Source organism: Mycetomoellerius zeteki, unplaced genomic scaffold (genome assembly GCF_001594055.1).
Source record: "Mycetomoellerius zeteki isolate Tzet28-1 unplaced genomic scaffold, Tzet1.0 scaffold292, whole genome shotgun sequence".
NCBI lineage: Eukaryota > Metazoa > Arthropoda > Insecta > Hymenoptera > Formicidae > Mycetomoellerius > Mycetomoellerius zeteki.
The window spans coordinates 610,750-622,188 of record NW_017257274.1 but is presented as its reverse complement, the minus strand read 5'-3'; the positions used below and the strand labels follow the sequence as shown (position 1 = coordinate 622,188).

Sequence of the window (11,439 nt, the reverse complement as noted above, 5' to 3'; positions counted from 1 at the left end):
ATTGTCAGTTTTTACTACTTACTTAATCATTTCGTCTCCTGTATAATTATTTTATGTTCTTTTCCTTTTTATTGCGATTTTTTTAATGAATATTTTAATTTTTAATAATTTTTTTAATCTGAAATTTAATATATTCTGTTCTGTATATATACATACGAGTATAATAGTATTCTTGAATTCAAAGGTTTAGCTGATGAAATATTTACTAAAAAAATTGCAATATAAAAGAAATAAGTAAAATAAAGCAAAGAAGAAAATAAAGTGAAATTAAAAAATGGTAGCAAACATATTTTCAGATTGTCACAACTGTGATAAAATTTATAGAGCTTACTGTGTTAAATTCATACTGTATCTGAGATAAAGTTGATCTTACAATTAGCAGAATAGAAAAATGAGTAAATGAATATTATAAGTAGAATAAATGAATATTATAATGTAATGATTTATAATAAATTAAATTACTACAATTCTTCGTGTAGTAAATTGTTCAAAAATTCAATTAACATACACATACTAGATGTCTCAAAATTCAAATCAAAATACTGTAGCAAGGAAGTCCTCGAAAAATTATATAAAAAAGTTATGTCTAAATTTTTCTTTCAAACAGTAATTTTTTAGAGCGTTTAAACAGGGCTAATTACCATTACGTTATTCGACCACCTGTCCATGAGTTACACATACACGTAGATTAGTAAAAGCGCAAAGTGAGCACATACTTTAGGTCTCTTACTTAATATTTACAGGTGACCTTCCAACATAATCTGTAATTAATCACAATTTAAATCCTTATATCTCAAAAACTACTGTTAAACTACGAATTTACAAATGACAAATAAATTTATAGTGTGATCAAAGTCTCAGTACAAACAATACAAACGCTTTTAAGGGGATCCTAAACCGATTACCGAACTTGATCGAGATCGATAGTGCAGATTTTTCTAATTCCAAATTCGATAATAGAACATCTTCGATTCATTATTTACGTTATATCATATATCATTCTATCTCACTCAACGCATACATCTGTCCTTATCTAACATATGCCAGTACCATCTATCGCAAGACCACGCAACTACTACAACACGGAATTTCGGCTCTGTTGATATTTATCTTAAGGGGATTCGATTCGACATCGATTCCATTGTCATTTCTCACTGGGTAGAGCATTGTAATCTCTGTTTTTGTGCTACCTTACACAAGCATAGACGTATCTATACAAGGTGTCCCATAATTCATCTGACAACGCTCGTGGGCAGGTAGGGCGGACTAAATTGAGTCGAAGTCCTCTACTATTTTCTAATTTTCGCAATAATTAACAAGATATTAATTACTAAAAATTGCCGAATATTGGTCTTCAATAATTTTTTTCTCAAATACTATCAATTTTACAAAAAAACTGCAAGAGACAAAAATTGTTTATTTTCTTCTCATAGAGCTCTAAGAATTTTTTCAGAATTTTTTATCAACTTTTTAGTACTGCATTTTCTTATTTTACCATCATGTGAGAAAATATGGTATTAAAAAATTCTGAAAAAATTCTGAGAAAATTCTCAGAACCTTATGAGAAGAAAATAAACAATTTTTGTCTCTTACAATTTTTCACATTGGAGAGAAAAGAAGGAAGAATGAACAATGCGAAAAATATTTAGCTGAAGGAGAACAGACCTACTAGTATTAGCGCGTGCGCGATAGAGTCGTCTCCCCCCCCCCTCTTCCCTTTTTCTATCCGCGAGCGGACGACGAGCGCCGAGCGGCCGAGCGCTGTTGGCAATTTCGTACGATTCCAGTATGGCGGCGTTCGGCGTGCGTGGTGGAGTGTGGCTGGACGGTGTTGCATAATTGGCAGTAACCAGCTGTGATCGCGGGGGCGAGCGAACGAAAGGAGAAAGCGTGAGAGAGGCGGGTAATTTCGGCGACGTGTGACGCTACGACAGCTCGACGACAGTGCCTCCCGCAGACCAAGAGATATGTCGCAGAGTGGAGTCGCGCGTTGCTAGCGTTGGCAAGGATGCGGAATCGGGCATCGCCAATCACGGATCGGTAACGAACGGTGAGGAGCGGCGGCACGGCGACAACGTACCGCTCAAAATGACGGCGATCAAGGGAAGCGGCACGCCGGGCACCCCGCGCCAGCTGAATGTCCTGAGCAATTTCAAGTACGAGTACTTTGTCGCGGGCATCTCGGGCGGCGTCGTCTCGACTCTGATGTTGCATCCGCTGGATCTAATCAAGATCCGATTTGCAGGTGAGTGCGAGCGAGCGAATTAGTCACGCGCCGCTTCGTGCGCGCGCGAGAGCGCTCGAGAAAATGGCGGCTGTCACATTGCGGCAGCACGTGGTGCCTTCCGCGCCAATGAGCGTTTATCGAGCGGGCAGCATCCTCGGTCAAGTTCTTTTCTTTTTTTTCTCTCCCTTGAGCCTCTGAAGCAAATCAGGGGAAGGAAGCGTGGGATTATAGTTGTTATTGTCGACAAAATGGCTGACGCAATATTCACCCTGTTTACCAGTTTATCGCCGTTCGATTGTATTCGCTCGTGTATTTTTTAGGAAAGAAAGATTGAGAGAGAAATCGTAAGAATCTTGTTTCGAATCGCTATTACTCCGAATGTAGAAAGTCATTCAGTCATTTAATTTTTTTGAGCGAAAGGTAGTTATCTAATTTTTTTTGTTTATTTTAAACGGAAGATATGAAAGTAAAAGATATCGAACGGCGAAACTAAAAGATGTCATCTTTTTAAGTTTTCTAAAGTTTTAACTGTTAAACTGTTCGGGTTATCGCTGGGCAAATTGTTAGAAAACAGTTTTGCAGATTTTAAGTTGGTTTTTCCAAATTCGTTTCAGATTGATTCAGCTTCATTTTCTGTGTATTTAATTTTTAGTGTTTTAAGTCATTATTTATTATAAAACTTACGTTTTTTAATTACGTACATTTTTTATTATAAAAAGTGTTACAATAATCACATATAAACATTATATCATAAATATTTGCTATGAAACGTGCATAAAATTGTCTAACTTTATTAAAATATTTCGAAATTATTATATTGAAGTTAATTAAGGAATTATTTCATGCACGATGTAGACAGGATACTGAGATAAAACAGCAATATAAAGCGATTTCAAACATGAACGAATATTCGAGAATATTTTTTTGCGAAAAAATCTAATGATAATAATGTAGTAGGTTTAATTTGATTAGGGTCTCAAGGAAAACTGAATTATTTAATTTTTGGCTAGCTTTTTTGGATTCCGAAACACCGCACAGATGTGATAACCAGTCATCTCTTGTGCATGTATAAAAATTGACACGCTTCCAAATTATTGCACTTACATTGTTTTTAAAATAGCACTTTAACATTTTGTTCAGGACACTATATATGCTTTGCAAACTCGAGACTGCGTGTCGAAAAATCCGAAATTCAATTTTTATAAATATTTTTTGCAACGTATGATACATTTAATGTATCATTTAATGTATTTTGTCTAAATACTGTTTTAAAAAAGCAATTTTTTCAAATTGCTGAAAAAAACCGGAAAAATTTCGGTTTTTTCCCGAAAAATTGCTGTTTTTGCTATATAAAAGACATAAGTAACTTCTAAATTTCTTTATAAAATTAATGCTATCTATGAAATTATGTAGCATTATTTTTATTAAAATTTTTTAGTTCTATTTTATAGTAAAACTTAATCTAATCTTCGTTTAGTACATGACAAAGCTTAAGTAGACAGATTTTTAATTTTAGTTTGTCACACTCCGGTTTAATGAACTCCTGAAGTGTCTCTTTGTAGTTTATTTTTTTTCAAATATTTTGTTACGAATTCATTTTAAATCCAAATTATTTTCTAGATCTACTTATTATCATATAAACATCATGTTTGGACTCTATATTTTTAATTCTTACATTAATGGTGCAATAGTGTATGTTTTATTGAATACATTATGCGACCTCAATCTTTTATACAATTTCAAAATTTCTGTTAATTTATCTCGCTATGTACTCTATACGCAATTATTTTCTTTACAAAAAGAACCGAGAAGCAAACGTGATAGGTTTTACAAGCACGTGTGAATTTTTCCAAAATGAATTTTTCTACCTTTGGGGAAAAAAGCGAAAAAATCTGCGGAAAAATTGGGTTTTTTTTCTGATTTTTTAAAACTGTACTAAATATATTTTTATAATGTATTCTTGAACGTTTTAGTTTGAACTTAAACATTTTATATCTTTTTAGTATACTACATATAGCACTACATGGCACTATGCTATATTCTGAAATCATACACAAAAGTAGCTAAGTATTTATATTTAGATATGTTGCAAAGTAGCCGTATCTGTACGTAATGGTAGGATACTTCGCGCAAGGAATACTTGTGTAGCGAGTGTACTGAAAATAGAGCTACTTTACATCACTGCTTGTGCCGTATAAACTATACTGCACCGTAAATTCCATGTACGACTATGCAACGCCGAACGAAAAGATCGATAACACGAAAGTGAAACGATAACGTGAAGCGTGCCTAGTTCTTTCACAATCCCTTTAGTCTTAATCCTTTGATAATCTCTCTGGATAAATTAATTACTAAGTTAATAAATATTAAATTACATTGTTAAGTTATAACTGATAAAATGTTCTAACAAATTGAAATATAAGATATTCTGTTCTGCTTTTAGAGAAAAGATCAACTGTAAAAAAGAAGATTAGAATAAAACAAAACAGATTAACTCATTTTTTAGCTATTCGAGAAAGCTAATTTTGTTTATTATTTAATATTTGTTTATCAATTACTTCAATATTCCAAAGAAATTGAATGGAATTATTCTTATGAAACATTCTATACACAGTATACACATCATTATTTATCAACTTACGACCGGACTTTATTCCACGCGAATAAAGTCTATAAGTTTCTTCATTAGAGACAAATCAAAACGTTATTCAATGTTTATGAAATATTGCAACAGACAGCGGACTTATGCCGAGGGTGGCGATTGTAAAATCTAAACGATCATGGAACTCTTTATCGTGTCGATAAAAAAATTAGCGCGGAAAGTTTAATATTATGTTACTTTCTTACCACAATATCTGTTCGTGTTAGATAAATATTTTTCAACATTCCTTTTTTTCCAATATTTTCACTCATAGTAAATTTTTTTCTAAAGATTCAATGCGATGGTAGTAGCACATTACTTGTTGATACAATCAGATGTTTTTTTTTATCAATTTTTCTTTGTTTGCGCGGGACAAAAAATGAAAGTCATAAAAACTTTTACTTTTTGTCTCGCGCAAATAAAGAGAAATTTGGTGAAAAATTTTCGATCATAAAGTCCATGGTACATAGAAAAATATAAGGCCTGATCTATAATGTTTTCTTTCCTTTCTGTTTCTTGCCATTTATTTTTTAACTTTTTGTGACGATCGTTTCTTGTCTTTTCTGAAGTTCACCTTTTATCTCGAGCGGTAGAAAACGAAAATAGGATAAGAAGCAAAAAGGTAAGAGATAAAAATAGTAAAAAGCAAGAAAACGGAGAGCACATTGTATCATATCAAGCTTTAGGATCTATCCAGATAAACTTGCATTATAGCTGTAATTATATACATTATACAAGACACTCTAATACATTTCTCTTCTACATTTCAAGAAGAGATATGTAAAGAATATTAATCGCATTCAATGCATTTCCTCAAGATACTTGTGCAAGTATTTTATTTCTGATGATTCACCTAGTTTATTATCATTACTGTTTACTATTGTCGGAAGTCAATATTATGCGTAACATTTCACTGATAATGAATGTTGTTTTGCGCATTCTGAACACAATAGTGATGTGAGATCATAAGATTTATTGAGCACACGCTCGTTTCGGTTATCATTAATGTTGCTATCGTACTCGATATGATAATTAACGGCAAGATTTAGATTAGATAGCCTTCAGAAATTAACATATTTGTATAGAGATTTACTATTTCGGAAGTAATGCATCTCGTAGCCGTCTAATATTTTGATAGTTAACATTTGTGCATCAAGGCACAGTTTCACAACTCACGGTTAACTCTTAACCGAGGTTCAATTTATTTCTCATCTCTTTCCAATTCTACCATTAGAAAGAGATGAGGAATAAATTAAACCTCGGTTAAGAGTTAATTATGAGTTGTGGGCCTAAGACTCGAGAGAGAGAGAGAGAGAGAGAGAGAGAGAGAGAGAGAGAGAGAGAGAGAGAGAGAGAGAGAGAGAGAGAGAGAGAAGCATCGATTATTTTTGTCCACACATATAGTGTTCTAAAACACTATTCCTCGTGATAATTCTGCGTGAAACCATGAAGATTACACTATTTTATTTTACATAATTGTTCGAGTTTCTTGGTATCTCGGTTCTTTAGTTTCCTGGCTACTTCGAATTAAATCGGATATCCTTGTATATCAAGTTGCTCAGATAATTATATATTCCAGGTACTCTTCAGTATTAAAATACTGATAGTACTGCTCTTTATGTCAGAAGATTCTTGGTACCAAATAATTACAAAGGAAGACAATCCAAAAAAATTAGTAGCTATATACTAATAATTTTAAAATCTCTTGTTTCAATTTGCTTGCAATTTGTATATGTCTTGAATGTTACAATAAATTAAATATTCCAAGCTATACTATATTTTTGGTCAAATTTTCCTAACGAGATTATTATACATTGAGCTATTTTTTAAAATATTGTTTGAATTTGTTTTATACAGTTATTTTTATATGTCTTGGGTATTTGATTATGATAAGTTAAAAAACATTTTTCATACAATTTCTGGTCAGAATTTTATTAACGAGATGATTATACATATAGTATACTGAGCTCAGCTGTTTTGAATAAAGGTTTTGCCTCGAAAATGTAACAAAGGAGCGTACAAGGCAGCTATTTATAAGCTCGATTAGTCTGTCCGCATAAATCGTGAATTATGAAACAAATATGGTAGAATGAAAATATTACTGTATTTACGTTAGTATAAACATTAGCTGAAGTAATGATCGAGTTAGTTATGACATAGTCAACTATGTTAGTTGATTCATTGTAAAGGTCGAATATTGTTTGACAAATATTCTGATGATAAAATACATTTTTGTTTGAAAATGATTATCTTAATGCAACATGCCTTATCACTCTCGTGAAAGCAGACAACTGATACAAACGTTCATATGCGATACACATGGAAACTCGATAGATGTGAATGATAGTGATCTAAGTTCGTACTATTGGAAGCTTCGATCTCCTGTGTCGGATTTCCAGATGAGATGCGTTGAAAAAAATTAACAAGATTGTTTAAATTTTTACATTTTTTGATACACTAACTGGTTTATTCAGATTATGGAATTTTTATTCTAGAAGCTCGTGTTAAAGTTATCTAGAGAAAGCTTGCTCTTGTATCAATTTACTTTAGATGAACTATAATTCGTGTTAAAATTCAGGATAGAATCCTATTTATATAATTTTATATACATATATACACATATAGTCATATATATTTAATATGATTCTGCAGCCTGATTCTTCAAAATTTTTTGTATATCTATTACAGAACATAAAATCGCTTTTAAGTGATCTATAATCTGTATCAGAATTTAAGATTAATTATGTTTATAATTTTATATGTAATAAGAAAAAAATTTGAACAAATAAACTATACATATAAAATATATATATGTATATATAAATATGTATCTAATATATCAACATTTCGCAGACGACGCAACTATGGGATTTGAAGATCCAGACGATTAGATCGTGATTCAGAATGATCTGCGAATGGTTAAAATACACATGTGTATCAAAATATACATGAAAATTGTAAATGAAATTTTATGTTATAATGAAAATTATAGTTAGTGTAAAATGGATCTAAAATTATATAAAATTTCGGTCTCATGTATCTCGGACATCTCGAATTTCCGATTGAGATCCGATCGCCAAGCTGTTTATCTACATTCATCACGTGCTCTCAATAAAGAAGTCGAATTAATACGATGATACTGATGTATGTATCATGTATTTAACCTCATAAAATGTATTTCATTCTAATCGCACGTGATGATGATCGACGTGGTGATTATGTAATTGTCATGTACTCGCGTTTAGTAATACGAGCGTTATTTTATGTTTTTGCTATTACATTGTTTTAAAAAATATATGTATCAGGGACATTAGATAATTATTGGTGTCATGTTATGAAATGCAGAAGCTAAAAGTTATTTTATTGGAAATATATACACTTAAAAAAGGAAATTTTATAACACATAATTAATAATAAACTTATTAATTATGTTATAGAATCATAAATTATAAATAAATTATACAAATTTCCATCAATATATACTTTAATATTGACGGAAAGTCATCGCAAATAAAAAATAAATGATTGTGTTTCAGTTTGAATAAATTTATTTTGATTTTTACTCTTTTTTCTCTAAGAATTAAATTTATAATTCTTCATTAATGACAAAATTTGTAAATATGTATAGACATAAATATTTTTTACTATTTACTACTTACTGGTATCACACGAAAGATATGACTTATTTTATCGTCTATTATTTCCACGTTATGTCGTTATCAATAATGTGATATCACGCTCTTTTGCTTCTGATAAATATTGATTATATTACGTAATCATCATTTTTGCAACGAATATGCAAATTTTTCTTATAAGAATTCGATAAAATTATTATGAAATATCTTGTAGTAAATGTCAGTTTTAATAAAATTGTGATTTTGTTTTTTGCGACAAGATGAATGGGCCTTCGTCATAAATTATCTCTACAGTTCCACACGTAATGTGTAATTGATTTAATTTAGTAGTACTGTATTACATTAGAAATCGATACATTGTTTAAATTGATTTATTTATTATTATATTTGACATAGATGTAATAGAATGGTAAATGTAACATAATATTAAATGTATTACTGTTAAATTAAATTGTATAATAATATGTAGTATTATATATTAATATATAATATATACGATATAATATTATATAATATATATATAAAATTTAAAAATTATTTTTTGAGAATATGTATATTTACGTTTACGAATGTATCTTTCTGTATTTTGAAGAATACATTCTTTTATTTTGTAACTAAAACGTTGGAATTTGTCCATTATTTAGGTCCGAGGTAATCCACCATCGTAAGATTAACTCTAATCTCGGTTGAATTTACTCTTTATCTTTTTCTAATACTAAGAATTTTAAGAAAAAGATAATTCTAAGAATTAGAAAAAGATAAACAGGAAGTTAAACCAAGATTAAAGTTATTTTTACATTGGTGAACCGAGCCGTAACATCTTATCTTTATTATAATTCTCATTAGGTAATTATTGTTCACAAATTTGATCATAAGTTTGATCACAAATAAGCTTTATTACACGAGTTTGCAAAAAACGAAAATAGTTTTGTTAATAGGACTTGACGTTACTGAAAATTTTCATATTAGTTATTGTTTTCATCTGCTGTTACTATATGTTGAATCAAATAAATTGCTGTCTTGATAATGTTTCCAGGTATTCAATGCAAATACAATTGGCTATTCAGCTTGCTTGTGCGAAAGGTATAATTAACTTCCGTATACACAAGTTGATATCGGATCAATAAATGGCATTCCAGGTTCACCTGCTTTAAACTTTAAAGATCTTGCTGATAACTTCTTGTCGATTGGTTACCTTGAATTGGCGAAATTAACAATAAACGAAGGAAACTAAGCAGGAAAGTTTCTCATGTTTATACAGATTTTTTTCAATGAATTCGTCACAGTTGGACAAAGACGGAAATATACGCGTTGAGCGTTAAATACTTTTCTAGGTAGAAGTGAATAGGATTTATTGCGAGAAACGGATACACACAGGTGTGTATATGTGTGTACGTGCATGCGTGCGTGTGTGTCGTATTTTAAACGGAATATTCATTGGCCGTCCACCAAGCACCAAGCCACGAGAATTCTACGAGTTGCGTCAGTGACACGTGACGTTCGTTATTGAATCGTTTCATCACGTAGTCGGCCGAATCGTCGAAAGTACTCGAAAGTCGCTTTGAAATTTTGTGTCTACGAATTCACAAGCATATACAGTTAATATAAAGTTAATTGTAAATACGCAGATCAATATTCTTTTTGCAAATATATACAAGTTTCTAAACATATAAATACTAATTTATAAATCTAGACTACAATAGGATAATTCTTTCAAATTCTATAGCTTGCATAATTAATGAAGATTTGTAAAATCATTTAATACTATCTGTGCAACTAGTATTACAAGCATATTTGATTTAGCTTGAGATAACTAAGAAAATGAGCACCTATACACTACACTTTAAAATCTTTGGAGTGAAATCTAACTCTAAAGAGTGAAATCTCACTCTTGAAAATTGACAATTGAGCCACTTTTTTTCAATGCTGGTTCAGTTGTCATTCTTTAGCATTAAATTTCACTTCAAAGATTTTAGAGTATAGAAAAAAACCAAAATAAAGGAAAATAATATAAATAATATGAATGTGAAAGCGAAACATTTTTCGCGCTTCACTTACTTGAATAACAGACTTATTATTTCTTTGGTTCTGATTGCATTAGTTTCACACGAATTCCATTTGAAAATTATTATGGTTGTTAAAAAAAGATTTAATTAATTTAACATTGGAGATTGGAAAATTATGAAAAAGATAATTCTTATAGCTTTAAATATAATCTAAATTTCCATTGAGGAGAGAGAGAAAAAAATTGATTTTAAATTAATGCAGAAATTCGTGGAAAAAATTTTATAAGCTCGTTTCGTCAGTCAGAAATATATCGATACAAAATCACAATGAAGATAACTTTCGTAGCTGTGTGAAATCACAGTCATCCACAAAAGCGAAAGTAAATTGTAAGACAAATCGGAAAGATACAATACAATATCTGTCAATACAATCATCATCTGCAGATATTTCATTTCTCTTTGATCTGCCAATCCGATATTGTTAGGTGATATTATTTCATCTATTATTTTTTATTATTTCGTATAAGATGCTCTCGGCATAAATATTTAATGGTTAGATATAAAATTATTTTATATCTAATCTGTTTATTTCTCTTTCGATCTTCGAAGGGAATAATATGTTTATGGGAGTAATATATTTACGTTTTTACATTCTATTTTACATCTTAAAAAATATAAATATTAAATTTTATATTATATTAGCGCTTCCTTTTATTATGTTTTTTTATTATTGATAATACTTTTGTTATTGATAATATTTATTTTATGATTGAACAAAATGGATATTTAAAATTTAATTCTGTGCATTTTATATATACAGGGTGTTTCCAAATTAAATGGCAAAACTTCGGGAGCGTGTAGAGGAGTAAAAAACTAAGAAAAAAAGTCCTATAGACATATGCTCGTTTTTGCTCCGTTTCAGAGAAATCG

The 11,439-nt window shown here is 30.4% G+C and overlaps 1 protein-coding gene across 1 annotated transcript in view; it reads left to right on the top strand.

Annotated features, from left to right (window-relative positions):
- Nucleotides 1-1,763: 1,763 nt before the first annotated feature.
- LOC108724376 (mitochondrial folate transporter/carrier) overlaps nucleotides 1,764-11,439 on the top strand; it is a 16,354-nt gene continuing 6,678 nt past the window's right edge. Inside the window, exon 1 of the mRNA XM_018450723.1 lies at nucleotides 1,764-2,245. Coding sequence (XP_018306225.1) covers nucleotides 2,089-2,245 — 157 coding nt within the window. The 5' untranslated portion in view covers nucleotides 1,764-2,088. The remainder of the gene's footprint in view (nucleotides 2,246-11,439) is intronic.